This window comes from Calliopsis andreniformis, chromosome 6, assembly GCF_051401765.1.
Source record: "Calliopsis andreniformis isolate RMS-2024a chromosome 6, iyCalAndr_principal, whole genome shotgun sequence".
NCBI classification, from domain to species: Eukaryota; Metazoa; Arthropoda; class Insecta; order Hymenoptera; family Andrenidae; genus Calliopsis; species Calliopsis andreniformis.
In genome coordinates, this window is record NC_135067.1 from 10,373,701 (window position 1) to 10,392,532 (window position 18,832).

General features: G+C 32.6%; 3 protein-coding genes across 3 annotated transcripts; 1 reads left to right on the forward strand and 2 right to left on the reverse strand.

Moving 5' to 3' along the window:
* Nucleotides 1-4,371: 4,371 nt before the first annotated feature.
* Nucleotides 4,372-6,915, reverse strand: LOC143180299 (quinone oxidoreductase-like protein 2). Its single transcript, XM_076379930.1, has 8 exons — nucleotides 6,526-6,915; nucleotides 5,794-6,027; nucleotides 5,540-5,731; nucleotides 5,273-5,454; nucleotides 5,077-5,168; nucleotides 4,880-5,003; nucleotides 4,669-4,798; nucleotides 4,372-4,585 (listed from the first exon to the last, which is right to left on the reverse strand). Exons 1-8 carry the CDS (start codon nucleotides 6,769-6,771, stop codon nucleotides 4,532-4,534), a joined length of 1,254 nt encoding a protein of 417 aa, XP_076236045.1. The 5' UTR covers nucleotides 6,772-6,915; the 3' UTR covers nucleotides 4,372-4,531.
* A 4,062-nt stretch (nucleotides 6,916-10,977) lies between these two features.
* On the reverse strand, nucleotides 10,978-13,340 carry LOC143180301 (uncharacterized). The gene is made up of 6 exons (XM_076379932.1): nucleotides 13,131-13,340; nucleotides 12,321-12,418; nucleotides 11,973-12,177; nucleotides 11,411-11,890; nucleotides 11,201-11,331; nucleotides 10,978-11,107 (listed from the first exon to the last, which is right to left on the reverse strand). Exons 1-5 carry the CDS (start codon nucleotides 13,204-13,206, stop codon nucleotides 11,207-11,209), a joined length of 984 nt encoding a protein of 327 aa, XP_076236047.1. The 5' UTR covers nucleotides 13,207-13,340; the 3' UTR covers nucleotides 10,978-11,107; nucleotides 11,201-11,206.
* Nucleotides 13,341-13,841: 501 nt separating this feature from the next.
* LOC143180508 (putative rRNA-processing protein EBP2 homolog) lies at nucleotides 13,842-15,110 on the forward strand. The gene is made up of 3 exons (XM_076380274.1): nucleotides 13,842-13,979; nucleotides 14,051-14,137; nucleotides 14,212-15,110. Exons 1-3 carry the CDS (start codon nucleotides 13,893-13,895, stop codon nucleotides 15,001-15,003), a joined length of 966 nt encoding a protein of 321 aa, XP_076236389.1. The 5' UTR covers nucleotides 13,842-13,892; the 3' UTR covers nucleotides 15,004-15,110.
* Nucleotides 15,111-18,832: the final 3,722 nt, after the last annotated feature.

Consider the following 18,832-nt stretch of genomic DNA (forward strand, 5'->3'; position numbering starts at 1 on the left):
ACTATAGCTAATTAATCGTTGGATAAATAATAAAGATACATGTGAAATAATATCAAAAATCCCTCTAATTTCGTATTTCATTGAAACAATGAAAGAAGATCCATTTCGTTTTACTTAAATAAGACTATCGATTTTCATATCTCGAATCAAATGGAGTAAATGAAGGACTAGAATTGCGCCAGGAATGGCGCTGACGGTGCGATTTTCGGCACCATTTCGACATTCAAACACTCTCCTTGATCCTTCGAGGATAACGGAATTCCCGCAGCGAGAGAACAGTCGTTGAAGTCACCGACAATGAGGTACGACATGTCCGCAGGACGCGTCGGGTCGTTCAGAAAGAAAAAAACGAAAGAACGGAGCGTTTCGGAGCGTATTCAACGCGAAAGTACCGAGAAATCGTGACTTTTTGCGCCCGATGCATATTATGTAACCTGTCCTTTCGATCCACCAGAGAACCTTTATTTCTCTCCACCTCCGACATCTGGCAAGCAGATCGTCCGTAATTCCTCTTTCCAGCGGCGGTTAATTGAAAGATCGCGTATCTGCGCGTGCAAACCTTCGCGTGATTAATTCTGTAATTCTGAATCGCATTCGTTACAAAATACACGGTTAAGCTGAATACTTATTAGGGAAAAAAATGGTAAGATACTTGCCACTGTGTGCCACAAAGTTTAGATCACTTAAGGTTCGTTTAATTGCGGGAATGTTAGCATTACAGACTATTTAGAGTAATTTAAATGAATCTAATTTATGGGAGGCTTTTTAAAAATCACAAGAGACAATAGGAATGAAAACATCAAAAATACGTTAAATTTAAATTTTGAATTTCTGTGTGTTTAATTTCATGAAAGGTAATGTAGCTTCTTTGTTTCAAAATGTTTAAAGAAACTGGGAGAAAATTACTAACAAGGTTAATTTTAGAACTTGTTCTTTTTTAATTAAAAATAATAATTTACGAGTCACTTAAAAAATTTTTAACTGCTGATAATATCTATATATAGCACGACTGAAAACCATGAAGAAAACCTTCATTTCATTTCTGTTCGATAAATTAATTTCAGTGATTAAATAATAGATACGTAACTTCAAATCATGGACATTAATTTATTACACACATCAGTGTAATAAAAGCTGGAATTTCTAATTATGGCAAAAAGGCGACAAGAAGTCTGTTTAAGGCCAATAATTAGCTTTCACAAAAAAAAAAGTTCACAAATAGTCCACAAATAGAGAACGCAAAGTATACAGTCAATTTTCTACGCTATCTAACACTCAAAGAAGTTAAAACAAATTATACAATTACAATAACATCACACCTCGAGCCAATAAAATTGCGCTCCTTGATTAAAAAATCGTTTTATTCGAACGACTCAGCTTGGGCTTACGAAAAGGGTAATAATTCAATTTCAATTACGCGACGTGTTTCGGCTAATGAAGTTCTTGGCTCCAGCGGTTATATAAAAAGATCATCAAGAACGTTGATCGCGCCCGTGAAAGAGGAAATAGAAAGAAACGAAGCGTTGTGAAAGAAATCGGTGCCTAAATCGATATGGTGGCCATGAGGGAGCGCAACATGAGGGAGCGCAAGAAACCGTGGCGCGATAAAACGCGTCGGGAAATAAATCGCCGTTAAAATGCAGGTTAAAGCAATGTCCGTGATTTTTTCCTGCGTCTCGTTCGCGGGCGACACGTCGAGTTCGCAAGGTTTATAGAGAAAGCAAGCATTTACATAAGGAGTAAAGCGATATCGCGCTCAGACTGGACAATTGAATTTTGAAATCGCACTCACCACACCCACGATTACACCCGGGAGGCGCTACCTTGAACCCCAACGACCATATGATTAACGATACGTACGAAGGCATTCTAATTGGCCTTCGTAGTGGCGGCATAAAGCGCGAAACAGAGGTTGGAACGCAGCGAGGTATTCCTTGACAGAACATAAATTTCCAAAGGTGGCCACGATCTTGATCCCTTAAAGGACTGGCCAACGGGAACAATGGATCGCGACTGGGCCTAGCAAAGAGTAACAGACGTTATAAAAGGTTGGATAATGGGAACGACAAAAGGGGCACGAGAAATAAGACCATAAATATGTGTGTCTGTGTATCCTTTGAATGAAATTTAAAGAGAAAGATGTAATGTAAGATCTTTTTAGAATAACAGATGTAATGAAATAGGCCTTGAACTTATGATTTTTATTTTAAAGATGTCAGATAGAGGAAGTTAAAGGAAGTTAGAGGAAGATAACTGTATGACGTAATTTATTCAATTAGACAATAAATAATTAAATTTACAAAGGATGTGACTGTACGTTTAGTTAAATTTCTTTCATATTTTAGAATCCTATTAACTATTTGAAATATCTTAAATAAAGCATATTGGCAAGATGGATTTTATTATCATTTTTTATCAATTAACTTTTAGTCTGAATTTCCTCAAGTAAAATGTCATAATTTTTGTACATTTAATTATATCTACAACTGATATAAAAACAAATTAAATAATAAAATAATGTGTTTTATTTAAAAAATATGTTAAATTATAAAATTGGTATTAAAGTTATGCGACTAATTTATATTTTTAATAGTTATTACAAACAAACATAGTTTTTACATGAAAATGATATTGATTTGAAGAATATACGAATATTTAAATTTAAATCATCGTCACGTGACGACCACGTGACATCTACTACGCATGTACGCTTGCGCAGTTATTTAGCAGTTCCTCGTGCTCTTCTAGGCGTCAAGATCGTCTCCCGATTTTCATTCAATTTTCTGTAGAACAAACGTTTAATTCTTCATCATACTGCTCAATTTTTATTTCTGTAACTTCGATATTTCAATTTTTTTGTGTTTTCGTGAGAACAATCGCGTTTATTGCACGATAGAAAAAATTCTGAAGCAAGAGGATACTGCTAGATCATTCGACTGAACTAGATCGTACGGTAATGTTCACAATTTTTATCGTTTAATATACATTTGCGTACTAGCAAATAAGCTAATAGACATCCAGTTTTACATATAGTCATATGACAAAGCAAGAATGAAGTAAATCTTCATATTTCGCTTCGTAAAGTCGACGTCGGTAGTGACCGTAGCACTACTCGCTTTGAGAATTTTTTGCCACGATTCTTTAGTTACTACTATTATTTTTAAGCTTTGATTTTCATAACCTTTTACTTTTATCAATTTTAATTAACTTTGTAGGATCTTTGAACTAGGGAAATTATTTAAGTACATTTTATGCCAAGAAAGAAATATTTAAAATGTAATATATAATATTTTGATTGCTCAGGTTTAAAAAAGGAGTCAGGAAATGAAAGGCTGATCTATCCGCATTATTTCGCATTGAGAGACTCCAGAGGAATTTTCATAAATATGAAGTACACAGCGTGCAGTTAAGTTGCGGAAATTAACGTGAGTACATAATATATCTTTAGCCATCATGATTGTGAATTAAGTTATCTGTATATGTATATTCATATTTTACATATGGTATAAGTACTCGAATTATTAGTATTGAGTTGAGTAATCTGTAAATTTGACTATCGTTTCGAATTGCGACACCCCATAGAGAAAATATAATTAAGATGAATTGATCAATCGTTTTGAACATAACATAGTCCGGTTTTTGATAGTCTTTCGATTGGATCTGATTCAAATCGCCTTTCTAATTGCCTAATACTTGCTCCAGGTACAATTACATTTTAGATAGTAGCATTAGCATAATTTACGATACGCGATTTATGCGAATATAAAAAGCTGTTAGTACTTCTTTTTTTCTCAATATTCACTAACTCTCATATCTAATTAATCTTTTTCGGCTCATAAATCGCATTGTAATTTAAGGTAATTAACCCTGAACAAAAGAACAGACTATTTTTTATCATAAGAGATATCTTACAATTAAAATTACATCCTACATGGATTATACCTTTAAAAAAAAAAGACTTTACAGATATATTGTACTGATAATAGTCTCATAATTCGAGATTCCAATGCCTGCCTTAAATCACTACCCGTACAATCACTTTTTCTCGCCACTGCGAGTTCGACTACACATAAGCGTAGCAAAATTCTTCGCTACCATTATGGGAACTTATTTATAATTGACGGATTTCGCGAAGGACCGTTCTCAAGACTTTTACTTGTGTTCTGATCGTTGCTCGGTAGCAGTACAACAAAACGTTCTAGTTTCGATAAAAGGGCGTTGAGCAACCGATAATGACCGCGGCCGAGTTAGTATACCGCTACCTGAGAACAATCGTATGCGTGCAATTTTCTGTTGTCCCAATTGTCAGGCAAGAAACTAGAATATTGAGTAAAAAAGCATGTAGGAAAATAAATCTTAATTATAGAGGCATAGAAAATAATTTATTATAAATTTTATTACAATTCATTATAATTCTTTACAAGTTTTATAGAAGTTTAAGTCTTGTATAGTTCGTATATTAATATTAATTAGTGTGCACATTTGTAATTGCTTAATTGATTATTATTCTACATTAGATATCTTCACACTGTTATTCCTTAGTATTCTCAACGTCAGCATCTTTATTTTTTATATCAACAATAACCTGTGAAGTTAATAATTGCTATTTATTTTGGTACTAAGATTTTTAATATTATTGCATCCTATAAGATTTGATCATTTACTTACTTTTCCTGTGGCTTTTTTGTTAAGAATTAAGTCTACTGCATCATTCACTTTGTTCAGTCCAACTATTAATGAATAAGTTGGTGTAATGAGATTATCCTCAAAGAATTGTAATACATCATCCCCAGCTTGACTAATTTAAATAATAAATGATGATTTAATAAGTGTTAAAATTTTTAAATATTGAGAAAAATATAATTTCTAAAAATTATACCGATATCCTTCAGGATTTATTTTCCTGTACGTTTGCAAATTGAACCCACTAACACTAAATTCACTCTTATGAACATCAGAGTCAGGTTCTATCATAATTGCTGTTCCAGCAATGATTGCCCTTCCTTTATGATAGAAATCATAAATGAGTAAGCTGTATTGCATTACACGATAATTACTTCTAAGTTCAGTAGGTACCTTCACGAGAAAGATGGTGTACAACAACAGCAAAACTGTCATCACGTAATAAATCTTTTATTGTTGCATCTTCCTTGTAGATTTTTGTAAAACTAAAAATATGACATATCTGCTGCCACTGTTTGTTACCTGATCAAGGTCTTATATGACAATCGATAACATTTTTGAGAGTTTGATTCTCATGAGACTGACTCACCAATTTAGAATTTTTTTAAAATATTCACCATCAGCATCATTAAAAACGACTTTAATGTTTTTCTCAGCAGCCACCTCCTGTATCTGGTTTAATAATGTACGATCTTTATATTTCAAAGATGCAAGGGCACCTTTCCCCCTAGCAACAGTTGCTGCAGCTTCCGTAGCACAAACACTTATTACCTGAATGAACAATTGCAAGAAATTTCTAATTTCTAATATTTCTAACACCTACTTATAAACACTTCATAAGTTTTTTATATCTAACCTGAGCTCTAAATACATTGCTCGCAAGATCAATTGCTGCGAAACCAATATCACTTATCCCTACATTTATTAGTACCATGTCATCCTCTTGAATGTTAACTTTTCTCTCAAATGCCACTAAAGCAGTAATATAATTATCAAGAAGACATACTGCATCTAGTGATTTCATTCCCGTTGGTACTTTCCAAATATCCTATAAATTTCTTTCATAATTGTTTGCAAAAGCAGACATTTTATTTAATAAAATCTGCTTACGCTAACTTCTGCAATGCATTGTTCAGCTAAACCACCATAACGGTCTTTATTAAGAGCAACAACTTTATCCCCAACTTGATACCCTTGTCTTTTTGCTTCTTCACCCACTTGAATCAATTTTCCTACAAGTTCATAACCAAGAACCATTGGCAAACTTGGTTCATACGTATATAAATTTTTTGATAATAAGACATCTGATCCATTTAAGGCACAATACTGTACATCAATGAGAACCTAGGAATATGAAACATTCTACAAATACTTCTTTCAGACTTATTAAAGTTTGAAGTATTCAGAATTCTTTATGAGGATATATTAAATTCTAAGTTTTATAAGAATGCATAATATTCAAAATAATAGAAAATGATAATTACTTAGTCACAGCTTCAGGTCATATCTGATTATTGATTTGGACATAGTTAGTAGGATACAGAAAGTAGATTTTTATATCTTAAAAAACTAAATGAGAAGCATTCACTGATACAAATATACAATGAGAATATCATGTTATTTACCTAACTATTTAAAATTGTTTAACAACGCGTGTAAAAAACCGATAAAAAAATTCAAGTCCATAAAAACTCTTGAATACGAATTTAATATCGATATTTATACGTTATTCATACGTTCATTAGCTTTTTCGATAATTAACATCGACTGTAAATGACAAAAACATAGTGACATAAAACGTCACAATACTACGTTAAAAAATTTCTTAACTTTGAAACTTACTTCATCTGCTCGCGATATTTTAGGAAGTTCGACGTTTTCTATAACAAGTGGATTGACAACTCTTTTTAATACTGCAGCAGAAATTTTGTTCGCTTCAGAAGCCGGGATACCAGCTTTGTCTTCTAGGTTGGAACGTTTATCATTTGCTACAGAAGCAAATCTAACGATTGTAGCTCTTGTAGGCAATTTTTTCAAGTGATTTCCGCAGAAACGCGTTAAAATACTTCTCCCTATTGTCACCGACATTTTTCAAATGTTTACAATTGCTTGTTAAACACACAAGAACAACATAACCGCGCCAACTCTAATGCTTCCCATTTAAGCGTGCTATACACATCTGCGCGTGCGCGGTCCTAGCTCAATATCGAATTTAAAATTTAAATATCGATGGAGGTTTAAATCGAAACGCCATGTTGCTATATCGATAATTTGAATTTTTTACGAGAAAATTTTAAATTTACCAGTTAACTGTTGGAGGCTCGTAGGCTTACATCGTTATTATATTCGAATAATTATCTGATGTGAATAATAGTGTAATTAGTGCTTCAGTGAGTCTGTTCTACATATGAATCGAATAATAACGTGAACAACACCGAAATTCCCAGATTTGACGATTCCGAATTACTGATGACCGCCAATAGTTCAAGGTAATTAATATCGAATTTCTTTTCTCTTGCTTCGCCATATTTGAATGCATTTGTCGTTCTTTCTATGGAGTTCTTTCATTTTTTTTACTGATATTTTCGGTTGAAAAACTATGTTTCATCGTTAAAACGTGTTTGAAAATTTTTTATTTGTATAATATTGTTGACGAATGTTGATTTTAATTTCACCAGTTGACAAACGCCAAAAATATACACGATATGAAATTTCTAGAAACCGTTAGAGGAGTAGTGGACATTTTGAACAAAAATTTAGTAGAATTCGTAGGAGAAAATTAATCGAAAAATGAAAGAAAAAAGAAATATCTTATAAAAAATAATGTTAGGAACAAATAGGTCAGTAATAAACTCGAGGATTTAAATACATTAATAATCATTGTTAATTGAATAACAAGGACTATTTATAAACTTATTTAGGATTATTTACGATTATATAAAAGATTACTTCGTATTAAAATAACATTTTTAGAACATTGACCTCCGAGCAGTTTCTCTATAATTTTATATTTTTTCATTTTACTACACTAATATATATTATTCTAAAATCGAAACTATTTCATAATTCAATAATACACTGATCATTTTACACAATTTATTAATTATATTATGTTGCCTAAAAGTTGATAAATATGAAAGTTTATTCATTATAAGTATCTTAACAAAATATTGCAAATTCAAGTTTTAATCATTAATGATAATTTTGTCGGTGAATGTGTTAATTTAATAAAAATATAGTTTTTTTATCAGTATAATTTAAATTGTAAAAAATCTACACAATACGCTTGTAGCGAAAAGTTTCGCAATATGGTGCAACATTAAGGTCCTTTCACCAAAATTCACAGAATTTCGAGAAATAAATAGAAACAGTCTTTATGGACTCATCAACTATTTAAAATAACGACATTAGCAATATCATTTATTCACTGTACCTTTTGAACGGTTGAATTCGCTGCAATACACTTTTTATTTCACTCGATTTATTCACTACTAAATGAAATTTTAATTGGCCCGTTTCGATTTCCAATCAATTTTAAGCGGAAGTAGGAACAGAAAGCTAATAACGAAAGCGTGTTATCACGGCGCAGTTCAAAAGGGGAATGATTTGCCCGAGTTTTGTTTCTTCTGACAAAGTCAGGCCTCCCCACCAAGTTGCTGGCACATTTTGTTGTTATTCTTTTTTTTTCGAGCAACCCCCACTAGTCCAACCACCCCATTTTTATTGCCCTTCCGTTGGCTTTTTGTGGGAAATGATTTCTATTGCTTGCATTCAGGAAACAGTATCCTTCTCTTTTTCAGAAATGTACTTGTTAATTTCCTGAGATCTAGATAGCTTTGATGTCCAGCTTCAAAGATTAATTTCCTTGAAATAATTTCGGTAAAGTTGTTCTTAGGTTGAAAACACAAAGAGGGTAAAATATATTGAATAACTTCATTGCACAGTTTCATAAGAAAATATATACTCAAATTTAATATACATATTATATTGCTTCTGGGGTTTCTTTAAAGTTTAGAATGTAATTGCGCGGACGCGTTCTGTTTGTGTTTGTGTATGTGAATAGTTTTTTCACATGTATGCACACGTCTGCAATACTGTAATTAAAAACAGAAACAAAAATCGTTTTCCAATTTATTGCAAACTATTCCTTAAAATTTATGCTTCCGGAATGGACATTGAATCAATAGTCACGAATTAGTTAAAAATATATTACTTTCCATTTAATAATTTTTTGTAAGAAATGTAACTTTTGTTAACGTTAGTTTATTATTGCTTGTGTTACTTTACATAAACTGAAAAGGGTACAGTGATAAAGTACATAGGGACTGTATCATGTTAATACTTTTCTATAATCGATTTGCATTCTTTGTTGTTACTTCAATGATCATTTCATGGTTATACTTTGTAACAGAGGATACGTAACAATTCAATATTTAAAATTGACTGTAAACTAAAGAAGATATGTAAAAGGTTTATAACTTGCATATCAAATTGAATAAAAAGGAAGGTAGAAACACAGAATTTTTAACTGAGTAAAATTAAAATTATTAACTGTATTGATTTCCAAGTAGAATGATGGTCATCAAGGTAGCATTACTACAAATTGTGACATTATAAATTTTATTAAATTTATTCGTTGACAATATTAATCCATGCATTAAACAGTATGGCCAGCCGTACCCACTACTATCACAAAACGGTTGTAACATGAAAATATTAAGTTTACTTAAGATGAACACATTGTAGATACTAAATTTGATGACCAGATTCGAGTTAAAATATAAGGCAATGAATATGACTAGTATAACTTGTTACAACATCATTACGCTCGTTATAAAAGTATTAAACCTATTTAACACTTCGAAGTTAGTTTCAATAAGACTAATTAATGTTAGCGTATGCCTAGATTACGTTAATCTTGTTCTTATGTTTTGCATATGAAATGTTCAAAAGAAGCAAGAGAAAAAGCATTTTATATTAATAAAATACACTATTGAGAATATCCTATTTTCGGTAAATGACCATTACAATCTTGAACTGATAAATTCGTTTAATGAGATTGAGCTAAAGTATGTAAAATGTAAAATATGGATTTCTGAAAATAACAATATAGTTATAAACTTACTAGAGAAAAAAGTAGAATACTTTTTGCACAGCATTAATGAAATATAAAATGAATTATACAATGCAGCAAATGTATCTTAAACAATAACGATCATCAGATTTAAAAACTCGGTATGATATACTGCAGCGTTCTTATAATACGAAAAAGACATACTGATGCATTAACTTTGCATTTACCACTTATACAATTACTGTCCATGCTACTTGCTGATACCGCTTCATCACGACTTCTGTACCAATCAATAATTTAATTAAAAATCTAGCTACATTACATATACAATAAACAATTACGAACACTTTTGTTCCCTCTATCTCTCTCTCTTTTTCTCAGAACAGTTATTAAGTGAAAATGCTAAGTCTGAGCATTTCTCGTTGATAGCGTAACTGGATTATAGAACACATACGTTGACGTAATTCATCTATAAATTTTTTTAAACATATCAAAACAGTATACTGTGCATTCACGTTCATAATACTGTGAATGAGATTTATCTTAATCCTACGCAGAATATTAGGATATTACTGCAGTGGTATTATGCACTTTCTTGTTAAGTGTACAAGTTTAGTACAAAAATTCGATTACAAACGTTAAACGATTAGAAAAAACTATTGTTACATTTCATCGCTTAAAAATGAAATCTTAATATCGATAACAGTAAACCTATACTCTGGAATGCTGCATTAATACTTCTAATCCAACATCAATGTATATAAAAAATCGTTTCGTCTGAATATCGTTTCGTACAATCGGCGAAAACTTCTGTTTAACATTGTGCAAAATTCAGTTCAAGGAATAATTAGAAATTAAAGGAAGATACAGTAAAATGAGAAATGTCAAAATCATGAAACATAGAAATAATTTAATATTTTTTAACGAATATATTAATATCTTGCTATATTGTGCCAATTTTACAAAGTAACTAATGCCAATAAATTCGCAGGTTGACAATATAAAATGTAATTTTTGTTCATGATAATAACTTCTGAAGTACTTTAACTGCTGTAATGATTGTAAATGTTTTCAAAATATTACTTTCACTATTAATACATAAAATTCCTTTGAATTGTAATAAATGGAATTCTATGAAAGCATATGAACACTGATCCATCCAAATTTTCGATTAATACAGTTATTGAAATTACTTGTATATGTATATATTTTACACTTGAAAACGAAGTTCCGAATTTTATACAAAATGTCTTCCAAATTAATTTCTGAAATACTTTGACTATGCACCTGTATACAATAAATATATCTGCAAGCCTTACGTGTATAAAACTGCACCATTTACCATAAAATCTGCGAAAATTGACCAAATACAAGAAAACCACAAAAAGAAATCCAACGTCGTTCAATTCAGTCAACTTTAACACGATTTAAATTAAAACCTACCTAAACTTAAATTCTGTCTAAAGATTCAATTGCTTCACCGTTAGCAGATATTTTACACCTTTTTTGTGGTTGATTGTACATGGTCTGCAAAGGTACATGAAGCAGTTCCACAATTTGTATAAAATTAGGCTCTGGAACATAAAAAAAGAATTACAATTTTTCAGTTAGTTACAAACAAGTGTTTTCAAACTGTTCAAAGACTATACTCACCATTCTCTGCTGTGATATATCCATGTCTGATTAAAAAGTCAAGAGCAACTGGTACTGATGTTGTTTTGAAATGTGAAGATAGTATCCTCTCTAGACATTCATTAACTGGAAGTAATTCAAAAGTCTCTACCTCTCCATCATTGTTACTTGGTACAAAATCTGGTGGCAGTTCAAGGTCATACACAAATTCTGTATTGGGAAATAGACCTCTTTCACTTTCAAAAAATAATGATACACAGCCAGCACTCTTGAGCTTTGCAATAAGATTATTGGGAATACTGGCTTCCTCCCCGGCTTCTTTTATAGCAGTTTCATTAATGCCATAACCAACACTTAATCCACCGCTCACCATATTATCCCAATACCCAGGCCAGGTCTGTTTAGTTGGGCTACGTTTTTGCAACCATATTGATAAACCTTTCACAGGATCCATAACATATCCATTAATGTCTACACCATATTTGCGAATACCAAATAGACCTAAAAGTTCAATAATAATTAGTCCAATTTTTATTGCAAAAGTACCTATGCATGAAATTAATTTTCTTGTGTATCTACTCACATGTAGCAGATCGATCCATTTTAAATAACGGTGGTGTGTTAAATTGTGCACGTACTTCATGACATTCCTCTCTCCATCCTCTTAATGTTACAAATTTTCCACCTGCACGCCATTCCCTTAGAACTTCATCTACACGGGCACTTCTTTCGGCATAGTCTCGAAATGCAGGGTTTAATTGCACATATTCAGGATGTACTTGAAATACCTTTAAAGTTGTTAATAATTAATTAACATAAGAGTTTTTTTAGAAAGTAACAAATTTGACAGATAAAAATTCTTATTAAATCTGTGTCAACTATACATATGAGCCTCTTACTCATATTTTTGGTATTTCAAAATTATAATTACCTCTGGATAATTTAGCAATTCCTTCATTACGTCAGGGCGAACAAGACCAACTTGTTGCCCATCTACAACAAAAGCTCTGCATTCTCCTGCATGAAACCCTAAAAGATTTGATAAATTAAAAGATATTGTTTTTGCTAAACATTCTTTAGTATTCCATCATTACTTAAAATATACCTTTGTTTTTCATTATATGTATTCCATATATTGTATCTGCTAATATCACATTAAAAAACATAAAGTACAAATATATAAAAATATTGGTTTTAAAGGAAAAAAATGAAATGAGATTTAAACGTTTTTATTAATACAAAAACACAGTACAATAACACAGATTATATTATAGTCAAATATTAAAGAATAATATATACAAAATTGTATAATAACTAAAGGTCATATGTATTATTTTTCTTTTTTCTAAACTGCATAAGGGAACTAATTCTAAAGGATTATCAAATACAATTGTATGACATACATATCACTGATGTCTACTTTAGTAAATACATATATGTATATGTATACAATCAACTATCCAAAATATTTATTATTGGAAAAAAGCTAGATCAGGTATACGATGGGAGGAAAGGGTCCGCGGAAAGGAGCATCGCGAAAGTCATTCATGTCTCTATGAAAGAAAAACATATTCTCATTATCTTGTAGAAAATATGATGAACGAATACACAACAGAGTCGAAATCAATATCTCAGTAGACAGGACGGAAAGCCACGCATTTCTATGCACTATTCGTAGTACAATCATGCAATTGAACTGCGTATAAAATGAGTGCGCATTAGACAAAACGGTTTCACTTACCTGACAGGTAAAAGCAATTAAATTTATTGGCAAGTTTCAATAAGCGTGACATCGGTTTCTTATCACTATCCGTCATGATGTTTCGCTGTCGTTAGCCAGCTGTGACAAAAAATTCCGAGCATAGAACATAAGATACGTCAGAACTCAAGCTTCACAAGATTTCTGAGCATAAACGTTGGTCCAACTAAAACTACACTGTGCTTTGTGATTGGTTAACAACTTTGCTACCAAATGCTGCCAAAAGTTTTTTTACAAATGCATAGATAAGAGCCAAATTTATTCCTTATATAAACAATGAAATATGTAGGCTTTTAACGTACAATAAAAAGATAAAGCACTAATGAAGTTTATGTGACAGTCTGAATTAATTGAATGTTTGATCCTGAATGAATTTGATTGAAGATCGATAAATAGATATTTTTTAAACAAAAGTTAACCGAACTTAAGATGTCAAGAAACGTTAACGCCCGCAATATTTGACATTCAAGATAAGCTGATAAGATTTTTTAAAAATTAGAAATTCTCAGTTCTATATATCAATTAATAATTATTATTTGATCAAAGAAAGTGTGTTTCTTAGATCTTTTAACTTTCTTAAATTACCTGGATTTAAAGTTGTTCAGCAAAATTACTCACTTATCAGTTAAGTGCTGCACCCAAATTGTGTTAAATGGCTCCAAGAGATAGCGCTCAAAACGCAGAGCACAGTGTTTACTTGTGAAGACCACGATTTTGTTGTATGGTAATTGAATTATAGTTAAAATGAAGGTGAAAAAGTCGGTGAAAAAGGTAGCAAAAATGCCTGAGTCTTCAGAATCCGAGTCGGAACACTACAGTTCAGATGAAGAAGTAAATATCATTCATATTTCAATTTAATTATCAAACATCATCTTCTAACCTCTCTTTCTTCACGTGAATAGTTACAAGAAGCGTTTGCCAAGGGTTTACTACAGCCTGGTCTTAATAAAGTAATTGAGGAGACGAAAAAAGTGCACAAAAATAGTGTAGTAAGTATGATAAGATAGCAAATAAGATAGTAATACAGAAGTGGTAAGAGAGTGATGACTACAATCTTTTCTAGAGTCTTATGCAACGAAAATTAGAGGAAATTAAATTAAAACTGCCATGGGTAGAAAGATTAGATATGACTAATGCACCTGCACCTCTAGCGCCAGAATTGGCGTTACAAATGCAGGAGCAAGAAGTGAAAAGAGCAAAGCAGTTGCAAGGAAATAAGAAATTACCTCAGTATGATCCAGCAGATGATCCTGTGCTAAATGATTTTCGTAGGGAAATAATGTTTCATAGACAAGCACAAGGTGCTGTTGTGGATGGTATTGTTCGTTTGAAAAAACTAGGACTCCCAACGATTAGGCCTGAAGATTACTTTGCTGAAATGGCAAAATCTGATGCCCACATGCAGAAAGTCAGAGAAAATCTAATGAAGAAACAGGTGGTAACACAAAGGGCAGAGAAGGCTAGAGCACTCAGACAACAGAAGAAAATAGGAAAGCAAATGCAAATACAAGCAACCCTGCAGAAACATGCAGAAAAGAGGAAATTAATGGAGGAAGTTAAGAAGTATCGCAAGGGTGTAAGGAAGGACCTTGATTTCCTAGATGATAAGAAGAAACCTCAGAATAAAGTAAATCAAAAGGTAGTAGCAAGACGAAAAATGAGGGATGCTAAGTATGGTTTTGGCGGAAAGAAACGTGGAATGAAGAAAAATACGAGGATGAGTTCCGCGGATGTATCAGAGTACAAGAGGCCATCCAAACCAGGAAAAGATCTGAAGAAAAAAGGAGAAAAATCGAAGCAGAGATTAGGGAAAAATCGTAGGGTACAAATGAAAGCAAAGAAGAGACGACAATAGATGTAGTGTACTTTAATGAAATTAAAATAATGTATTTTATAAGACCAAATGACCCGAGCATTCATACACTTGTAAAATAAACCATTTGTCTAATAAATGAGATACTTTCGTTACCTTTGATTTTTTAATAAAATGTTCCGTAATTTCGATTCGTTGACATTACTAAAGAACAATTGCAACCAGTCTCAACAAAAGAATTTTATCACGTATGTGACTATGTTCAAACGAGATCAAATTTCCAAGGGGGGAGAATGTGAAAATATGAATTGAATGAATAGATGAATAGTATCAGCTTATATGAATAGTACCGTTCCACGTGGAATTAATGTCTAAAAGCATAACGTATTACTCTTGCTTGATGTAATAGATCGTTCTATTTAATGTTTCATTGAATTATTAGATAAAAGTACCTAGATGGAATGGAACGAGCGATAACAGTATAGATACTATAGACATATGAATCAGTTTCCACATTATATGTTGATATTGCAGGAATATTTAGCATCTGTCGTCCATTAGATTACCCGTTGTACGTCGCCTGTTACATGCATAGGAACGCGATTACACCGCAAATTACATGCACCCTCACGTTTGCTCTCATGTCGAAATACACGTGCATACAGTACCTTTACTTCAGTCCAATTGGTGCTCGATTCTCTGTAGTTATTTGTATACAGGTTTATCCCCCTTCGTGTCGAGGTGCCCAATATGAAGCAATTTCCACTTCAAGTTATAATTACGCATGATATCCCTATTATTTTTTGCAGTTCTACAGGGCGTATAATTAAAAGTTTTCAAATACTCAAATTTCGTTTCAATTTCTCGATTCTATAAATTTTTTATAACGTAGAAATTTTTTTAAAAATAAAAAATGCGTTACAAATTATACTTTCATACTCAAGCATACATCCATGTGCAATAAACTAGAAACTCAACTGAAAATTACAATCTGAAATTTATATCTCTATAAAACAACGAGTTTCATCTCCAAAGAGTTACTGAAAATATGATATTATTAGTATTAACAAAACAGTGATATTAGAAATAACGAAGCAAGGTATCAGAACTGCAAAATATTTTCTATTCTTACATTAATACATAATTGTTATCACAGAAAATTTTGGTAAGCCTACATATAGTATAGGAGATCCTCCCAAATTACAATAGAAAGGAACCGTGGTCGATTTGCTTCTTTAATACGCCCACAGTTTATAGAAGATCCCATCATCGCATATGGATGCACATACACCCACGAATACGCGCAACCATCGATGCGTTGGATCCTCGAGGAGGGTCTGGATGGTCAGCAGAATATGGGATAACACGCGTGATTGGGTTCCGAGTGTACTATACTTGTTATTTGGTGAGTGGAAATACCGCCGATCGAGCCGCACGCATAAAGCCCCTCCATTCGTGCGCATTCACGTGCACGGGGCCATGTATGTGTATAAATTTTTTTTACAATAGCCCCGAGTTATTGTATTTAAATCCAGGAGCGCTCTTGCATTGTCCTCTGTTTCGTCTGACGCGGACACGAAAGCTCTGGGAATCTGCACTCCAGGTAACAGCTGTTTTCGAGGATATCGCGAACGCATTTTCCACATTTTTATCTTGCACCGTTCCACCAATTACGCGAACGTTCGTTTACGCTCGCCCCCACCTCCTACCTCCGAAGTATAATTTTGATTTTTGTTCAAGAACTCAGTTAGTCAAAGGAACGTTCTTCTGCGTTCGCGACTGAAACTTCCGTTCTGAACTTTCCTTGGAAGGGGAAAACTATTTATCATGGAAGGAGTTACACCCTTTCTTACAAACTTAATACCCTTAACAAGCTACGTCTCATGTACGCAGTTGTTAAAACTTTTTTGATCCTGGTAAGAATGCCTCTGTAATCTGGCGCTGTAGTTTCTCGTTATTGAAATATAGAAAGACGTCTAGAGATTGGAGAAGTTGATACTGTTTGTTGAACGATGGAAATAATTAGTCAAGACATATGAGATTATAAAGCACAGGTTGCAAACGTAATGTGGTCTGGATTGCTACTTACGTCAGTATTTTATTTTGGTCTGACCAAAAGATACAGTATCGAAGCATGAAGATGTAATTGTTAGAGGAGCTTGGATCGTTAATTAACAACACGATATGACAAGTGGGCTTTCGAACAGTACGCAATTTTTTCCCTGACAGCGACGTCGAGTGATAGATCGTGGTTACGAATGTTAGAGCAATTTAGAGCTTGGCGTTGATAGTTGGGATTCATATACGCTGTATGGATTTCGTCAAACAAATTCGTGCTTTTTCCATGTGCTGGAGTGCGCAGCGGAAACCAGTGGGCAGATATTTAACGCAGATATTTGTATTGATGACAACCACGGTGTGACACGTATCTTCCGTCAGTTGCTAATGGGTGAAATTTGTTTCTCTATTGCCTTCGAGCGATTTTGCTGATTCGAAATTTCATAAAATTCCATGTCAACTGTACAAGGGGCACCAGCTCTGTCGATGCATAGAAACAGCTGACACGGCCGCGATGAAATATCCATCTCAATTATTTTAGATCAGACGATGGATTGAAGACCTTTACTTCACGAAGAAATGGAGGTATTAATCGATGACGCGTTCGATCAATCGATACGACCGTTTTTGGTATATATTCAATAATTAGAACGTTGTAATCGATCTAATAGACGAGGAGCTTTTTGGCGAATAGATGGATCACTGCTGAAAGTATAAAAGGCGATCCTTCAAAGCATGTAAAGAATGTTTTAAGAGGTAAATCCAGGGTATAAGAGGAAAACCAAAATGTTACATGAAAATGAGATTTCCAAGTTTTATTTTCTTAATTAGATTAAGATTTAATTAAAAAATGTAACTTTTAAATAATTGGCAGGCGTCGTAAAATCGCGTGGAAAGAAACGTTTCAATTATACTTAAAATGAATTTGATATTTCAGTTTTTTCATAATTTTAAAAATCTCACGTGATATCTCATTAAATAATTTTTACGTGGGAAATGTATGAAATTTTATAATATAAAAAGTAGCTTTCAATTGCACATTTAATCGTACTTAAAAAAGAAATCTAGAATAATAGAGATTTATAAACGTGAAATGTAGAAGCTTTAAATTCATTCGTATTATTTTATTCACGTATTTAAAGCATATATAACTACATGTGCCATTTAAAAAATTATTTCTATTATGGTGAAATTTAAGGAGGACGTTTATTGTGAAATATTAGAGGATTCTTTTGTAACAATTCATGGGATATCGAATAACTTCTGTTAACAGGCGTTCTTGATGAATTTAACATAACAAAATTTACCGTTTTATTGTGTTTCCTTTAATGCCTGAACGGTAGAAATCTATTTCCAACAAAATGCACATTGAACGTCGATAAGTTAGAAACGGCATAACGAGGAACTGAAATCCATAGATTTTAGCATGAAAATAGTTGGACGGACGGAGTCGATATATTCATGTATTGAAGGATATGAAACATTTTTCAGATATTCTCGCTCGACAGGGTAGACTTTATCTCGCTGTAACGAAAGCCATTTGGAAAATGGATTTGATGAAGTCTTTTGCCCGTAAAAAATACGTGTCCGACTGAATGGCTCGGCGATACTCTCGTTAACTATAAATTTTATTAAAAATAAAAAAGATCTCACATTTTGCATCTTTTTAATATTCATAGTAAACTAAAGCGGTGACTATTGATTATTATCGAACCTGTTGTTACATATTTGAGTTGTAAAAATAGAAATAATTTTTTAAATAATAATGAATCGTTGAGATAGTGGTAGAATATTTTGACTTTTCAGATTTTAA

What these genes read in the sequence shown, in the direction of transcription:
- LOC143180299 (XM_076379930.1), bottom strand. Translation starts at nt 6,771, where the DNA reads ATGTCGGTGACAATAGGGAGAAGTATTTTAACGCGTTTCTGCGGAAAT. An exon ending in AAATATCGCGAGCAGATGAA is followed by an intron (nt 6,028 to 6,525) that starts GTAAGTTTCAAA and finishes TCATATTCCTAG; the next exon opens with GTTCTCATTGATGTACAGTA. An exon ending in TTTAAAAAAATTCTAAATTG is followed by an intron (nt 5,169 to 5,272) that starts GTGAGTCAGTCT and finishes TCATATTTTTAG; the next exon opens with TTTTACAAAAATCTACAAGG.
- LOC143180301 (XM_076379932.1), bottom strand. Translation starts at nt 13,206, where the DNA reads ATGACGGATAGTGATAAGAAACCGATGTCACGCTTATTGAAACTTGCC. An exon ending in TAATTGCTTTTACCTGTCAG is followed by an intron (nt 12,419 to 13,130) that starts GTAAGTGAAACC and finishes CAAATCTTTTAG; the next exon opens with GGTTTCATGCAGGAGAATGC. An exon ending in AATGGATCGATCTGCTACAT is followed by an intron (nt 11,891 to 11,972) that starts GTGAGTAGATAC and finishes TTGAACTTTTAG; the next exon opens with GTCTATTTGGTATTCGCAAA.
- LOC143180508 (XM_076380274.1), top strand. Translation starts at nt 13,893, where the DNA reads ATGAAGGTGAAAAAGTCGGTGAAAAAGGTAGCAAAAATGCCTGAGTCT. An exon ending in ACTACAGTTCAGATGAAGAA is followed by an intron (nt 13,980 to 14,050) that starts GTAAATATCATT and finishes TCACGTGAATAG; the next exon opens with TTACAAGAAGCGTTTGCCAA. An exon ending in AAGTGCACAAAAATAGTGTA is followed by an intron (nt 14,138 to 14,211) that starts GTAAGTATGATA and finishes AATCTTTTCTAG; the next exon opens with AGTCTTATGCAACGAAAATT.